The sequence below is a fragment of the Pleurodeles waltl genome, chromosome 3_1 (assembly GCF_031143425.1).
Source record: "Pleurodeles waltl isolate 20211129_DDA chromosome 3_1, aPleWal1.hap1.20221129, whole genome shotgun sequence".
Lineage (NCBI taxonomy): Eukaryota > Metazoa > Chordata > Amphibia > Caudata > Salamandridae > Pleurodeles > Pleurodeles waltl.
This window is the reverse complement of record NC_090440.1, coordinates 1,771,006,524-1,771,024,914: the sequence shown is the minus strand read 5'-3', so window position 1 is coordinate 1,771,024,914 and position 18,391 is coordinate 1,771,006,524. Positions and strand designations below refer to the sequence as shown.

The window sequence follows — 18,391 nt, the reverse complement described above, 5'->3', positions numbered from 1 at the left end:
GACCTGGAGTGTAGGGCTGAACGTAATACTGGTCTGGTGTCACAAGACAGGTGCCATTGACAGTCTGTATGCTGCTGGAATATTGCCAGTGCCAGGCCATTGGGGCATTCCCATTAACAACAGTTGCCACTACCACCTGCACTGTTGGGGGTGGTCATAGGACTGCTGCACTTGTAATGAGCGACCAGTATGACTACCTGCAGAATCACCATCAAATTAGCTTGAGGCCTTGACCTACGTTCAACTCCAGGTAACTGGCTATGTCCATAAACTTTCTTACCATCAGGCACTGTCACGTACATAATGATGCACACAGCTAGAAATTATACCCATGCTGGCCATCCCTGGGTCTACCAGTGTGCATGTGTCAAATTAGCTGCACTGCTACCATGCTGCATCTCCTGCATCATACTGCAAGGATGATTGCATTGAGGAGGAGAGCATAGGTTTGTAGGAAGGTGCACCTACCTGCACAGAGAGAAGATGAAATGGAACTCTGCTAGGTCCATGTGTGCTGTTCAATGTAGGCATACATACACATACATCACCATGAGGAGCTATCAAAGGTAACATCAGCATAGTGTCCTGGCAATGCCATTCCTGGAAAGGTGCAAGGTTTCAGTACTGCATGGGTGTATGTGAACCATGTAAGACTGGGACAAGGGCATATTGCCATGTTTGGTGCTGTGGCTTGAGCACTGCATAACCCATTGCAAGGCCCCACCATGCAAATGGATGCATAGGGAGGGTTGACAATGACAAGATGGTGTCAAGCCACAAAAAAGGATATACATCACACCTAGTAGATATGACACAGCCAATTGCGCCAACTGAGCTTCCACTCATGTGACACTTAGGTGGGGCAAAGGGCTGATAGACTGCAACCATGATGCACAGGAACAATGTTTGTGAACCAAGATGACAATGAGCCTCCAATAGCAAGTCAGTGACATGAAATATCAACTGCCACAACACAGAAAGATTCATTTTACTCCATCTCATTGCAGAGGATGATGTCTGTCCTGCTGATCGGCCTGTCCTGGACTACCCCGATGACCCAGGTGACCAGCTGACAACCATCAGCCAGGAGACCCTCCAAGAAGTCCTCGTATCCTTCCAGACACCACCTCCAGTCACAAGGAGGAGTAATAATGTAGCAGCCATCCCAGATGTCCCACCCAACACCTCAATAGTACGACCTGCCATCACCGACACAACTGAGGACTCTGAGGCGCACATGCCTCGTTACGGCCAATGAACAGACTGCAGCCAACCGAGGCACACACTCCCCAATGCATGGAGTCCAGCAGTGTCTGAGGGACATAGCTGCTGCCATGAGGGAGAGGCCACAACAACTGCCCTCCAAAACTGCCAGCAGCTAGATTGAGAACAAGCTGGACTCCATGCACTGGGAAGGGCAGACATGACTGCCTACCACAGGGATGTTGTTGCTATCCTAAAAAAATCAGCAGTTCCTCCTTGCTGCAGTGATGGCATAGGTTGTTCCACAGATGGCAGCTGCTGAGAATTGGGAGTCCACATCTCAAATCACTGAAGTGTGTGTGGCCCCCTCTACCTCCCCACCACCATCATCAAGGGCGGAGGAAACACCACACACATCGGAGCATGAAGATGTGGAACAGATCATCTTCAACCATAAGAGTTCCCGGTAGCACCAGCCCATGCCACATGGCCAGTGTTTTCCTTTGTCCTGTGCTTGAAACCATGCATGTGTTAGCACAGTTGGATATGTGCACTCTTCAAAGACACACTGTTGACCTGTCTGCTATGGACTGTCATTGTCTCTCACCTACAAATTGGGAAATCATGTTCCTCTGCACTTAACATCACTTCACCCAAGCATGTCCCATGACACGTCCCTCAACCCAGGACTTGTGTTGTGCCACAATTGTATGGATTTGACTAATGGGGTCACTGACCTGGACTTTGTATATATTGCACTACAACACTTGTAAATAAACACCTCCTACACAAACAACATGTCTTTGTGTATTGTGACGCATCTACTACGCTTAGGAATTGTGATGTGTGTAACCATGTCATTAGTCACAGAGTGTCAGTACAAGAGTGCAGGAATATGGGGACACATATCTACACACAAGGTTCCTACTGATAAACGGCAATGCTGGCCTTATCCCCTACAATCAATTCACTGAGTATGGCAAAAATTTAGAAAACATGTATGCTTCACTCACTACATACGGCATGAATGCCTGTGAAACAGTTATCAGGCAATATTGTCAGCTGGGAGTACCAGTAGAACACATAGGTGTGAAACAGAGGTACTTAATCTCATCTGTAATTGCCACTGATCAGTTTTGCAGGATATATTTTAAATTTAGGCTGTTGTCAGATGTGCCACAGTGCTCAACATTCCTACACAGGCCTCTAACACTGACAGTTGAATTACCACACCTATCTGTCCAATACAAAATAAACACCTTGAGTGGTGGGTACACTGGATGGCAGATGCATAGACAAGTAGATGCGTTGTTGCTGCCAATGTGACAGCTCAGTTGTAAACAGGTGATGAACATGTCACAAGAGGGGTTTGGAGGCAGGACTTAATCCCTAGGCCAACACACAATTTGGACTGTGCACTCATGGGAAGACCTTGAGACACAAGCATATGACACAAAAAGTAAAGGAGTACCCAATTTTTTTTATTAATTATAAAACTAAACTAAACAAAATCAAGAAAACCTATCCTAACCTAAACTAAACTATTCTAACTATACTTAACCAACAATTAAAGCTAACTACCCTATGCTACACTGACCTAACATATTTAACACCACACTCTAAACACTGCTCCCCTCCCACCCCCCTTAAGTTATGAGACACATGCAGGACAACATATACTTATACTACACATATAAACTAAATCTAAACATATATATATATATATATATATGTATATATATATATATATATATATACACATATTTTTTTACCACACATACATACCCCAACATGACCCCCTAGCTACCCACCCACCGATTAACATGTAAAAAGTAAAACACCCACCCCCCAAAACCACTTATACCAACTAAACTACATACCTACACTAACCTAACACTAACCCCCTAAAACCCACTAAAAACATTAATAAAAATGAGGAGGGACGGAATAGAACTGGGAGGTGACAGTTCCGAAGACACTCAGGGGGTCATTTCAACCTCAGCGGTCTTTTCACAAGACCGCCGAGGGACCGCCGTGCTGAAGACCACCAGTGCTGGCGGTTTTCCGCTCTGCGAATTATGACTGCTGCCTTTTCCGGACGGAGAGCCGCCAGCAGCCATACTGGCGGTTGGCGGGGAAGTGGAGGTTGCTCCACCTCCACCGCCCGTCAACAGAACACCGCCCACCGAATCACGTTACGTGATTCGGTGTGGCGGTGTGGCGGTGTTCTGGTGACAGGGTGCTGGCGGCGGAGCAGCCCCCATGGATCCCGTCCCCTCCCGGAGGATCAAAGGACCAGGTAAGTTAATCGTCCGTTAGGGGAGGGGGGTGGAGGAGTGTGGTGTGTTGTGTGCGTGCATGGGGGTGTGCGTGTGAGTATGAAGAGGGCGTGTGTGAGTGTATGTATGCATGCAGGGGTGTAGTGTGTTTGGAAATGTGTCGGGGAAGGACTCGGGTGAGAGTGGGGGGTGGGGGGAGACCCCTATCAGTGCCAGGGAAGGGATCCCCTGGCACTGATAGTGCTTACCGCCATGGATTCCATGGTGGTGCCCAACCCCATGAAATCCATGGCGGTCAGCCGGGTCATGATACCGCCGGCGGTCTTGTGACGGCCGCCGGGCTGGAGACCCAAGTCTCCAGCCCAGCAGTTGTCTCCGCCCTGGCGGTCGGTTTGGAGAAGTGGCGGATGACCATGGCGGTAACCGCCAGGGTCATAATTCCAATTTTTTTACCGCCAGCCTGTTGGCGGTAAGACCGCCACTTCTCCGCCAACCTCCAGGGTTGTAATGAGAGCCTCAGAGTTTGGCCTTCTTAAGGTTTTTTTTGATAAATTTCAGTCTCTTAGTATTGGCAGCCACCTCCTTCTCCAAACTGTCCAACTGTTGCAACACGAGAGACACGTCCCTCTGTAGAACCTGCAGCATTTTGGGGGCCATGGTAGCAGCTGGAGTGGGCTGTGCCCCCCTGCACTGCTGTGTTGCTGGGTCTCTTCTGTGTGGCCTCTGCCAGTGTTGGGCCCCCTTCTGTGAATGCCCGCCATTCCCCCGTTGATTTCTCAGCATGATAACGGCATGCCATACTCCGGAACCTGGATTCCACTGCCGTGGTGTGGCGGTACAGGACGGCCCTCTTTTGGAATGCCCTCAGTTCCTCGTTGGTCATGTTGGCAGCTGTTAAATGGAGACAGGCAACCATCAGTGTCAGCATTGTGTGGAGTATGTACAGATTAGTAACTTACACTTCTACATCTATCTACACATGCACTCCATCTCATATTCCAGAAAAGACAATGGCTTTGATGAATGTAATGACAACGCTGCCTTAGCATAATTTCATTGAGACTAAAGCGATGCAAAACAAGAGTATTAACCAAACACATGGAGGTGTGCATTGCTTTTGCGTAATATGTAATAATGCTAAGGCAGTGCAAACTTCACATAGATCAGGCCCAAACTTCTTCATCATCTGTGTCAATTTTCAACCATACATCACCAGTAACTTGAAAATGTTATTGGGAGGATGGGATGATGTTGGTAACCATAAGGGGTCAATGCTGATAGGTACACATGCAAGCCCGATCAATATGAATGTCACCTACACTGTGAGCATCACATCTACCTCCAAATGTGGTATTCCTCTCCCCCTGTGCCTAAGGAAGATGGCCATGCAATCCATCATCTCAACTGTCCTGGTCATCCAACAACTCTTGCCCACTCATACATGGAGTTAGGGAGTGGACCATATAATAGGAGGGTTGACACTAGGACGCTGGTATCCATAGGTCCATCACATCTACATTTATGTGTCTAGGTGCAGGCACCCATCAATACCTGATCTGCCAATACAATTCCTTACACACCCATTTCCATGCCAGCACATGTTTGACCTTGACCTGTATGCACGTCTATTACCTTCCACATAAGTGTTACATACATGGAGTGCAAAATACGGAGCACCATGCTGAGGGACAATTGGCAGCCCAGTCCTCGATCTTCATGACAATACAGGGATGCACCAAATTAGGTTCAAAATGGTGCATCCCTGTGTTGTGAGAAAGATGGAGTGCCACACTGCCAATATTCTCACAGCATGGCACTCTGTCATTCTTAGTCACATATAGCCCTTCATGGGGCTTGTCATCACCTTGTTTACATGATGCTGGCCATTGAGCACCACGAGCCTCACAAGAAGTGACCCTCTGGTTGTGCATGGGGATACTTTGAATGGGACACAATGTCACCATCCAGCTTACTTTGATATCTGACCATTGGACAGCTTATCACATCCTGTATTGTATGCAACACACATGACTCACTCACACCAAACCCAGGATTACTTCACAGGACACACATTATCACACTTACTGGATACATCTGGGTCCTCAAATTGTGCCACCTCGCCAATCATGTAGGGGGCAGTTCCACCTGCAAGATATGAGTGGTAAATCATGCTTAGTGTAATATAACAGTCACTGCTAGTGGACAACATATTTCAGTGTGTACTATTTGAGAGGAGTGAGCTAGTTATCCTAGTGTAAAACAGTGCAACAAACACACCATTACAATCACATGATGACACAGACACTCAGGCGAGTGAGAGACGCACAGCTGTGCACTTACACTGGGCCAGAGACTCATGTAGTGCTACACCCTGCTACAACCATATGTGGGCAGTCTATAGCAGATGGAACTACATGGTATAAGGAGGAGTTGTGCAATAAATACATGACACCACCCGGGTGCTTTGCAAGACATTTGACTCAGGTACTTAAGCTTGTCCTGCAAGGCACCCAGAGGCACTTTTTGATAGACATGCAGCTCAATTATAAGTCTGCAATGATCATGGTTGAGTAATCCATGACTGATGTGGCAAAGTTGTCTGATGGTATCAAATGCCCCATTTACATTGCACCCTAAGGCAGGTAAGTCCACTTTGCTGACATAATGGCAGGGGCAGGGATCATGTGCGTGAAATGATGACAAAGTTGTGCTATACATGCATTGCCCAACTTTGTTGACACAATCCCTGGAAAAATGTTAGGCTGGCTGTGCCTTGGAGTTTCATACATGACACTATGCCAGGGCACAGGTGGGGCCATGGCCCCTGAAATGTGTGACTCTGTGATGGTTGTGCTTGACTCACCAGACATTTGACCTGCATTGGTGTCATGGTTAGACATGTGAACTCCTTGTCTAGACTGGCACAGATACACTTCATTCTGGTTGCATGCAACCTGTCCAACTCTCTGCTACTGTCATTTGAGAGCAGTGAATAGTAAATAGTATGCCAATGGGACACTCACCAACAGGTCTGCAGATTTTCACACCAAGATGATCTAGCAGATCCTGCTCCCTGGCCACCAGATCTGCCCATCGATGCTTGAGCTGGTGATCATTCCTGGTATTTTTGTAGACCCTCCTCAGGTGGTGGAGCACCTTGTCCCACCACAGCCACCTGGCCTCGGTCTGGTAGCCCTGAATGACCTGGCCCCCATTTCCAGCATCATTGGCAGGTAGTGGGCTACCAGCAACACAAATCAATCCACCAATTCCTCCTCTCCCATCCTGGTCAACCTCCCCCTACCAGACATATTGTTAATGTTGAAGGTTGACACCAAATAAGTGGAAAAAAACTTTACGGGAGCTTAAGGCCACTAACTAATCCCAACTATCCCGAATGATTACTTACCCCAGACAGACACCCCACAGTACAAATACAAATGTACACAGAAAAACACAAAAACACAAATACTGAGACAAAAAGCAGACAATATTTAACACAGCACGACAGGAAGGACACCACAAGATACAATAAGCTACCAAGACACAACCACAAGCTCAAAAACACAACCACACAGTCAAAAAGGCACAGACAGTAAAGAGAAAGGGAAACTACACTCACTGTACCATGCGTGTAGACCGGATTTCCTAGTACATTACTTCCTGTCCCCATGCTTCACGTTTTCAGTTATGCATTTCTTTATATGACGCATTTGACATTTGCGTGGGTTTTTAAACGCATAATGCACATGCATCGTTTATATTGACGCATGACCGTTATGCGTTGAATTCACTGAAAATCAGCATTGAGAGGAGTGCAAAGGTTTTAGACACACTTGCGTCCTTTTTTGCCCTTATTGCATGTTTTTTTTACCATTGTCCTTAGATGCACCCTGACTCAACATACATATGACATGGGCTGTGCTGCAGTGTGATATATTGGGTATGGCACATGTGGTAGTCCATGCAACAATGTGATGAGGGTGTAATTGGTTTGTTCCATCAATGTGTGTGTTACAGAACCAACAGCATGCAAATAGTTGCACGTTGTGCATATATGTATGCATGTGTGACAACAGTGTATCCACATATGTTTGGCAGTCAGTACAATGAAATATGTCTGGTTTGTGATTGTGTATTGTGTTTTTGTATGTGATGTATGATGTTGTCATACAGAGCATAATATTTATTACTACATACACAGCTCAAGCATTGTTGATGTGTGAACCAATACTACCTGGGAAATGTTATCCCACAACTGTCTCCATATATAGATTTGGAGTTTATGGAGACTTGTGTCATGGCCTACATATATGTCTGACATGTGTACATCTTTGGTACATACTGTGTATGACACACTCTGCCTACGTTCCACCCAGATCATGGTTTGACCACATACGTTTGATTGAACTCATTGCATTTAACAATGGTTGTTGGTTTTCTGTGGTGGACCAGCCCTAGCTGCATATGTTCTCATCCATACTGAAGTGCATTCCACTGATGTGTCCGTGCAATGTGTGTGCTCATGTGTACCCTGTGTCAGGATTGGGCCCCATGGCAGTGGCAGGACATATTACCATGGATGTACTGCACAGGCCCAACTTCTTCCATTGCTTGTAATACCTGGGAAAATTATGATAACCATTGTTACCAATGATGTCCCCCATTGTCACACATGTTCCATGCAGCCATTGCAACTCTCACACTGAGTTGTGACAGTGTTCTATTCCAACATGAATAACTTTCTGATTTTGCTCATGTGTGGGCCCTTTGCATACCAACTATTTGGACGTGATGTGGTTGTGTGTGATGAGCTATTGATGAATGAGTTGCAAAACGTGGTTGTACAATATATGTTGTGGTCTATAGATTGTGTCCTTCAGTTGTCACATACCAGTGATGAGGCAATTAGTGATGTGTGTGATGGTGGCAGTACAATCTTACACATCACATATGATGTTGCAAAAGTACAGATCAGATTTGTATTTGTAACTTGCTCCCTGATGTTAGACTCGCAATCCTATGGTAGATATAGTGGAGATTGAAGAGACCAAAGCAGGATTGGTTGCATAAGTGAATTATTTATTTACAAAATTGACAAAGTGATTTAAGTGGCTCTTAAGAGAAAAAGTTCTCAACTATGTGCTGTCTGCGGCGTATCCCAGCAGCTGTGTTGTTCTGTTCCCCCTCTATTTCTTCACCACCATTCTCCTCCTCCTCCTCAGGCAGGTCATCAACCTGGTAATACACGGGGACGTTCATCTGCACACATATGTTGTGCAGGGTAGCATGCCAGGATGATTTTGCACCCAATATGTGGGGCTTATAGGAGGCTGCCTCCTGTGAGGTCCACACACCTGAATCTTGACTTCAGTATACCAAATGTCCTCTCCACAATATTCCGGGTCTCAGGATGTCCCTCATTGTATGCATGCTCTGCTGCTGTGCTTGGGTTTGCAAATGGGGTCATAATCCATGGCTGTATGCCATAACCCTGATCCGCTGCAAAAGATTAAAGGAGTAAGTTGTTGTTAAGGGTTGAAACAGGTTTGTCATGTAGCTTGGCAGTTGTTAATTAGTGTTGGTTGTGACTCATATGTGTTTGTGGTATGGTGTGAGTTCCTGGCCTTGTGAAAAGTTTTCTAAGCACTGTGTTGTTGGAAATGACAATCTTGAGTATTGGCTCAAGGACCTGGGACATATGATTTGGAATCCTAACTGATGGTCATTATGTATGTACCATGCGTTGTGTGGTGCACCTTTGTGTCAGTGTGCGATCACTAGAGGGGACATGACACATCTTCACAACACAATGGGGTCATATGTGGTAGCAACTTGGTAGCACTACAAAGCCTGGACATCCCAGCCATTTTGACATGTGTCATTACAGATGAAGAGCGACACTTAGGCCCATTTAAATGAGTAAATACATAGCACAGCGCCAAGATTGGCAGCACTGTGCTGCAACATTTTGACAATGCAGGAATGCACCATGTGTGACATGTTACTGGGCAACCCTTTGTTGTCCCCTGCGCCAGTGGCTAATATGCAACTGTGCACTAACACTACCAACCTTGGACCAGAGTGCTTGTCTACCTGCCCTGTGGAGATGGATATATCAGTGCAGGAAGGGACACCTCCCTATACATATGCTGTTTTGATAGGCAATTGGCTCTTTCTGTGTGTGCAGCAGTATGCAGCATGCAATGGATGGCACATTGATATGAGTTTAAATCACAGTCTATTCCCTCATTACAACCTGCACACAGCACTCTTGGGGTGTTGCTTGATGTTGGCACTGCCTCAGGTTGTGGGTGACACCTACATCTGAGACAGCATCATCATGCTACGTATTTTGTGGTGACAGACCTGCAGCAACACACAATGCCACCCCTTCCACGCTAAGTGCTGCGTGGGAGGGTGACTAATTTACAATGTGGCTTCAAGTCACAAAAGAGTGGTCATCCGCCAACTTGTACATACAGTGCAGGCCATGGCAATATTACATAGGTCTCTTAGTGATCCTGAGTGGCAGCTGATATTTGTGCCAGCCATCAGGTGTCCAAGGGTGTGTATCCCATTGTTTCAGGATGATCAACATTACTACCAGTATCTCTCCTATATTCCAAAACATAATTCAGCATTTATACTGTGAACACATGCACAGTGCAGGCTATGGGATGGAGCTCAGCTACTTAGCAAATGTGTCCCTTGGCACAGTGCATGTAAGGTCAGTAATGTCCTAAATACTCCTACAGGGTCCCATTATGGCATACATGATCTGCACTGTCTAACAGTGACTCTGCCCCATGGTGGACCATTTATTGTTTGTTATACTGACATGATGGTGTTGTGGATCAGTAAGTGGTGCATGTGAGGTGGCACTACAGTAGGTGTGGTGCTACTTCTCACATATCTGGCACATGGTATCTGATGGGCATTCATTTTGTGTTCCTATGTGTGTGACCCAATGCATCAGGCAGATGTATATGCACACTACAGGTGAGTAAGGTATGTGTTGATGAGATGTTGTTGGTATTGGCACCAATGGTCTGGCATTTGGTGTTTGTTCTGGTAGTGACTTGCATGGCATGATGTGAGGGATCTGTGCCTATGTGAGACTTACGTAACATGAGCATGGTGTATGCCATTGACATTGCTGTGCTGATCTTTGTTTGGTGTACTGTGTATGAAGTGTACGTAGTGGGCAACCTGTGGGCTCTTGAAGTGGTTTGTGTAGTTCTTCTGTTGGCAAAGGGTACATATCTGCACCTGTCCTTCACGTAGTGTACCTGTCAAGTTGTGGGTGTGTTACGTACATGTGAGTGTATTTGTTTGTGGTGTGCACTGATTGTGCTATACTTCAGCATGGTGCATATGTGTTGTTAGCTGCACATCTGTGTTACCCTGGCCATGTGATTTTGTAGTGGTGTATGTCTTGTGTGTCCTACAGTGTTGGTGTGTTGTTTGTACATTGCTGGGTTTGTCGACTTACCCACAGGTAGGCCATTTCCATATTGTCCATCCTGGAAGTGTTCTTGATCGTGCTGTGCTGGAAAATGAAGGGGCCATGCACACTCCCAGGATACTTGGCCAAAATGTTTGTAAATAGTCCACAGTGGTCCACTACGGCCTGCACCTTTATGGATTGCATCTGTTTGCGATTCCCGTATAAGTGCTCTGTTGCTGCAGGTGGCACAAGTCGGACATGGGTGCAGTCAATTGCACCAAGCACATGCCGGAAGCCATGAAATTGATAGCACCCCTGTTTTATCTCCTGCTGCTTTTACCGGGTATTGGGGAAGCTTATGTGGCGGGGTGTCAGGGAGAATATTGCGTCCAACACCTTTGGCAGGAATGCAGAGAATGACGGCTGTGACACACCAACAACCAGGGCACCTGTTGTTTGAAAAGAGCCACTTGCCAGCATGTGCAGGACAGCCAGCAGTTTTGTCGCTGGTGGTATATTGTGTAGGGTCTGCAGGCTGGCTGTGATTTGTGGCTCAATGTGGTGCAGCAGGTGTAGTATGGCTTGCCAGTTGAGTCTGCATGTCCTAATGATTTCTTGTTCCCTGAGGCCATGGGGGGTTGTCCTGTTTCTGAATACCCTCTCCTGCCTTCTGCGTTGCCTTTGTGGGCCGTGTTGTGGTGGTTGCTGTTGTTGTTGCTGTCCTTTGCGTCGTCTCGCAAGCTGGAGCAGTAGCACTTCCATCTTCTCCTGTGGGTTTGTAATGTTGCTTCTCTGTGTTTTCCTTAAGTAGTGTTGTGTGGGCATCAATTTTACACCAGGTCTGACCTAGGCGTTAAAATTTGACGCAAATCGGAGTTACCGTAATTTGTTGGGTCCGCCTCCCATCCGGGCGTCATTTTTGCCCACGTTGATAAATATGGCGCCAGGGGATTAGAGTCATTTTTTGGACGGGGAATGCCTACCTTGCATCTCATTGACACAAGGAGGTTTTACACATCCAAAAAAAGATGTTAACTCCAATATTTTGACACTAGACAGGTTAATATAAATATGGAGTTAAGTTTGCGCTGAATTAGCGTCAAAAAGAATGATGCTAATTCAGCTCAAACAGAGTATAAATATGGGCCAAAGTACATTGTAACTGCAGCATTTCGTCAGTCTTGGGAGAGAATCCCAGTCTTTCTGTGGTGTAGCTTTACCTTGTTTTCTGCATTCTGCAGTATATAAACATTGTTTTCAGATTTTGCCCATTTGTATAAGTAAGATTCTCATGCTGCCAAACTAGAAGCCTTTGGAGATCGCCAGATCATGTCTATAGGACATTTGTCCAACTGGAAGGCCAGATCAATGACATTGAAAGAAGACCTCTGGCTTTAGACCAGGGTGTCAATCCGAAAAGGTAAATCGTGGGAGCACATGCAATGTTTCTTTCTAAAGTGATCTCCCACTGCACCTAGATATCTGCAGAACTGGACAGGCCAAAACCATGTGAAAGAAGCTACCTCCTCACATCTAGGAAAATGTTGTGCAGACACTTTGATTTACTATGGATGTACTGCGTACATAGTTAAGCTGAAGTAGTTTAAACTTTTCATACCTTGATACTCTTGCTAAAAATATCTCTGCTACGTCCCAGTATAAATCAGTAAATTCACTTTCCTCCCATTTTATTCTTAGATTTTCCAGCCCACAATGACCACTAGCTGGGTATAGGTTTGTCACACAACTGCAATTCTGCTGTCTCTCATTGGTGATGTATCCACACTTTGATCACTTATATTTGGAAAATATTTTACGCTTTAAAGAGCAAGATAAAGTATTTTGCTTTCATATCATCATCAGTCTGTTAATATGTGATTTGAAGCATAGTGCATCATTAAAGAGTGTGACATCTAGGTGTACTCCTTCTGACATCTTTGATGCCCAGACAAGACCCTTAATTACTCAAAATAGTGCTGAGAAAGTATCTTACTGATTACCATTAAGTGCAGCAATAATGGGGCGGGAGATGCCCTGTCTCTTTTTTTCGTCCTTTTCCTATTTATCCTCTAGTGAACGTCCATGGCGACACAACTTTTACATTAGGAGAGAACACACTTTGTCAAAGGCCCCGTTAGAGTCCACCCACTGAAAACATTATCAAGTCTTTCAAGCCAGTGCCCTCTTACCGACTTAAGGCTCTATGTTTTAAATAGTCCACTACTCAGAGAGTTTTACAACTATGTTTTACACAGTTACTCTTATATCCTTGGATAGGTCCCAGCAGACCCATATCACTGCCTCCAAACAGACGCTTAACAGAGTACCACAGACTCTTACATTTGTTCCAACTAAGCCCAGTACCCAAAATACTCTGTCTGAGTCCCCTATGGATTCCAAAGGCCCCCAACAAGCCTTAAACAACTTTCAACACACCCTCAACAGCTTCTCATGCAACCACCACTATAGTCCCCACTAAACTTGAGTAAGGTTGACACAGATCCTAATAGCCTTTGATACAAACCCAGAAACCCGAAGGTAAAGGCTGACACAGTCTTAGACCATGGCACATCAACCATATATAACACACAACAAACCCTGACTCGTAATCAAGTAGACCTTCATGCAGCATCCTGAAGACCCCTACATTTGTCCTAGCAGACCCTCACAGAGAACAATATAGTACCTCATGCAGTCACCAACATAGCTATAATTTTACACTCAACAGCCGTGTACCTTCTTTCTGACAGACCTTACTCAGTTCGCATCAGTAGTTTGCATCCCACCAATAAACCTTCACATAGCTCCACACACAGCATCACATAACCCCAACATGTACTTACATTGCCTCTAACAGGCCTTTTTTGTTTTGATACTGTCCACTGGCAATAGTCAACTATACTCAGCAGATCCTCACATAACTCAGAATATGGCATAAGCCTAAAAATCCCCAAAGCAGCCCCATACAAACCTTCAGATAAAATACAACAGATCCTTACAAGCCCCATTAGACTATCCTGATCCAGCCTTCAATTTCAACAAATCCTAATGTAGTAGATGAAGAACCCTTACCATAATATTCAGCAGATCCTCAACACAGACCAATATAGCACAACATTCTGTCAAACAGCCCAACAAATACTCACATAGTCATAAAAATCTTTTTCATATCCACAAACTTCTTCACATATTGTCACACAGTCACCAGCATGTTATTGTATCTTAGGAGAGATCCTCTTCTAGCCCCTATTAGGATCTAAATTTAGCCCCAACAATCTCTGACATGGCCGCTATCAGAACCTCAGCATTACTTCAACAGACCCGCCAATATTTCTCAAAGAACCATTAAAGAGTTAGTAACTGACCTTATTTATAATCACAACAGATCATAGTTATAGCAGCCAACAGGCCTTTCTGTCGCTCATGGCGTACTTCTTTGTATAGCTACACCAGAGATTCCAGCAGACAACCTCTTTGATCCCACCCCCACACACACATTGCAGCATAATTTCCAGCTGCCTCTGCATTGAACCAACACATTCTTAAAATAACCCACAACTGGTCCTAAAAGACATCAACTTAGCTCCCAAGAGGACTCTAAATTAGCTCCAATTTATAAATCAGTTCCCAATAGTACCCAGGATATCTCCCAGGAAGCACATAACAAAACTTCCAAAATACCTGCAACACAGCTATAATAGATATCATATATCTGCAAAAAGACCCAGGCACCACAAAAACCTGTCACATAGTCCTGCACAGTGACACTTTGCTATAAAAGTGAATCTCTAGCATAACCTCGTCTTACGCAGTAGAATCACTGCCACCCCTGCAGCCATTCATACATCATCATCAAAAGAGCCCCATTAAACCACTAAAAGAATGTAACATAGCTAAATAAGCCCTCACTTATCCTTAAGAATTTCTTACAGTGCCATCAAGAGATGGTGACATAGAAATTGTTAAACCCCTCAGACAGGAAGATGTGTTGCTTCTGTGTTCATGCACCTGAGCCACAAAATCCTGTGTATGTACATATATCCTCTACCAACTTCACTTTTCTCTTTTCCCTTTTAGGGTATTGGTAGACTGGTGGCACAACACAGCTTCATAGTAATGGTGAATGATCCTTATTTTATATTTAATTTATTTCATTTTTAAAGTCAAAAGAAGGGAGTATGGTCGACTCGTTTTGGCCTCTCTGTCTTCTACTGGACCATAGAGCCCCGTGCCATAGACTGTTCATTTAAAGTGATCGTGCTTCTACAAACTTCCCACCTACTATGTTAAAAACAACTAGATCCCATACTTCATTATTTTGTAATGGAACAATATAGGTGCTATCTTATATAGCTGAAGCTCACTCTGGGCTAATGCCAAGCTATCTTATGTTTCTATATACAGGGGTACATTTATACTTTTGCATGCAAAACTGCGCTAACACAGTTTTGCGTGAAAAAGTATACCGCCGGCTAGCTCCATTCCAAGATGCCGACTGGGTGTCATATTTATGGAATGACGATAGCTGGCGATAAGGCCCGGCTAGTGTCATAAAAAAGGACCCTAGCCGGGTGGGGGAGGCATAGGGCGAACAGGGGGTTGTGCGCCAAAGGATGACGCTAGTATGGGCAGAGGCATAGAAAATGGCTCTAACCAGACTTGCATCATTTTTTGACATAAACCCCCGATGGACATGACTCCTGTCTTAGTAAAGACATGAGTCATGCCCACCACCACAATGGCCATGCCAAAAAGGCATGGCCATTGGGCCCAGTGCCATGTAGAGGGGCCCAAATTAGGCCCTCCTATGGCACTTTAAAAAAAATAAAAATTACTTACCTGTACTTACCTTACCTAGGATGGGGTTCCCCCATCCTCTGGTGTCCCTCTGGTGTGGGTGGAAGTGTCCCTGGGGCTAGGGAAGGGCTCTGACCATGACCATGGAAATAGGCCCACAAGTCTCCTAACGCCTGCCCTGACCCAGGCATTAAATAATGGCACTAAGGAAGTTTAGCACCATTATTTAAGGCCACCCTTGTCCCCATGTGTCATTTTAGCACATGGGATAAATATGGCGCTAAGGCTATGTTGTCATTTTATACACAGTAATGTCTACCTTGCATCTCATTGATGCAAGTTAGTTTCCTGCAAGCAAAAATGACATTAACCCCAAAACATTGGTGCTAGACGGGTCAAGCGCCAAAGAATAAATTTGGAGTTAGGTTTGCGTGTAAATGCGTAAAAAAAATGATGCACATTCGGCGCAAAGCAAGAATTAATATGAGGGACAGTTTCATACATATTGGCACACATACAATGAAGATAAGTTAACCCTCTGTCTATGTTATACAATTTTTTATATATCCACATAGCTCTGAATACTTCTCATCTTTCCTGTAAAGTACAATTCATCAGTTCTTCCAGAGCTATATTAAAGTACCATATGTTCAGCAAAGTAGCCCAAGTCAGTCTCTCTGCAGTTAACATACTTCCATAAACAGTACTCAGTTCCTCAGCAGTGGGCATCATTTTATTTTGTTGATTTAATTTAACCAGGGCTCACTTAGACCGATGGCAGGCTGTTTCACATATTTATCATATATGGTGGTGAGTTTTCTTAAAGTGGCACGTGCATGTGAATATTATAATTCAACTCAAATGTGCTTTTATGGAGGTTATCTTAATTACATGAAAATTACAACAACTGCCCTCCCCAACCTCCTCATAGTGTCACAGTGTCACGTGCTATTCGTCAATGTGCTTCAACCCAAGTCTATTCCTGCTTTTCTACACCCTGTATTGAATTATCATGACTACATATTCCATTTTATTTAATATATACATCTTTTTACAGGTCATATAAAACAGGTCCTTCCTGTGGTAGTACAGCCAGAACATCATCCTTCTTCTAAATGTACGTAGAGTTCTGCATGTACATGGAGTTCCTCAGTTTCCATTTTTTACATTTTTAACTCAGCTATCTGGAATTTCAAGTCTTGATTACTTCCTCCTCTTAACTTTGCAATATGTTGGATTCCAAAATAACTCAGATCTGATATTTTCCCATCATGCTTTTCTAAGAAGTGTTTGGCAGTTTGATAACTGAAGTCCTTATTTTAATGGCTATCAGATGTTGTAGGATTCTTAGTTTCACTTTATTCATTGTACTTCCTACATATTGTTTCTTATATAAACACTGAAGTATATAAACTACATGGTCTGTGTTAATTGTTAGATGATCCATTATTTTTCTTGTTCTTCTATTTGGTAGTTTGAAATTAGTTGTAGTCATTCCATGTTTGCATGCCTTGCATGTTGAACACTCCCAGAACCCATTTCTCTTGTTTTTCATTAATCAGTTATGTGTCTCCTTATGTGGTGACTGTAATTCACTGGAAGTTTACATGTTAGATAATGATGATGTTTTTCGATATGTGATTAGTAGGTTTTGTGGTTGTTCTTTTCTGATTTCGTCATTCATTACAACATTTTCCAGTCATTCAGAATTATTCTTTTCATCTCCTGGTTCAATTGATTGTAGACCAGGATAAATCTTATTGGAGATTCTTTTTTTAGGGTCCGTTTTCCTACAAATTGATAATTCCTCTCTTCTCTTTAAGGCATCTTATCCCCTTGCCTCAAATCATCTGTGATTCTTTCATTTTCTGAACAGTTTCACTTTGTTCTTACTAACTGTCCAATTGGGAGGCTGTATTTTAGAGCCTTAGGATGTCCACTGTTTGCACGTAGCTTGCTATGATTTCCTCGTGTGTTTTTCTGCAAATCTTCACATTCTTGACGTATATGTGTATGTTCAGATAATCCTCATCACTTATGCAGCACCTAAATTGTAAATTATATTTGTTATTATTGATTGTTGAGATTAAGTTCTCTAGTAGGTCTTCACATCCCTCCTGAGTTACAAATAAATCATCGAATCTGATCCACATTTTAATTTGTTTCATGGCCTCTTAAGCCCACATCACTTCCTGTTCCCATAATCTTATCAACAGATTTGCATATGCTGGGGCAAAAGAGGTTCCCATGGCAGTACCCTGCCTTTGGTTATAGTGGGTTCCTTCAAAGGAGAACATATTGTTTTCTATCTTCTCCAATCATCTCAGTATGTCCTAGTAAACGTATAGATCTAGATCTTAGGAAGTGGTTGCATGTATTAATTCCATCTTTATGTTGCACTGAGGTATATAATGCTACCACATCTATGGTGGCCATCAGGTAATTTTTCTCCCCACGGTATCTCATTTATTCTGTACACAAAATTAGCAGAATCCCATATGTGTGACGACAATGTGGTGACATAGTTGAAGAGGAATACATCTATATTTCTAGATGTATTAGTCCAAATTGACTAGTGGTCTGCCTGGTGGATTTTCCTTATTCTTATGGATTTTTGGCAAGAAATATATAACTAGTGTTATGGGATGTTTATTTCTCAGGT

At 44.0% G+C, this 18,391-nt stretch overlaps 1 protein-coding gene across 2 annotated transcripts in view; it reads left to right on the top strand.

The window, feature by feature from the left end:
* The window catches only part of FTCDNL1 (formiminotransferase cyclodeaminase N-terminal like), a 534,412-nt gene that overhangs the window by 299,177 nt on the left and 216,844 nt on the right, over window positions 1–18,391 (top strand). Inside the window, exon 9 of one of the 2 annotated variants that reach the window (XM_069225763.1) lies at window positions 1,008–1,896. The exons of the other annotated variant lie outside the window; for it this stretch is intronic. Within the exon in view, the coding sequence (XP_069081864.1) occupies window positions 1,008–1,258 (251 nt within the window). The 3' untranslated portion in view covers window positions 1,259–1,896. Of the gene's footprint in view, window positions 1–1,007; window positions 1,897–18,391 lie in introns of those variants that run through there. 2 annotated transcript variants of the gene reach the window in all.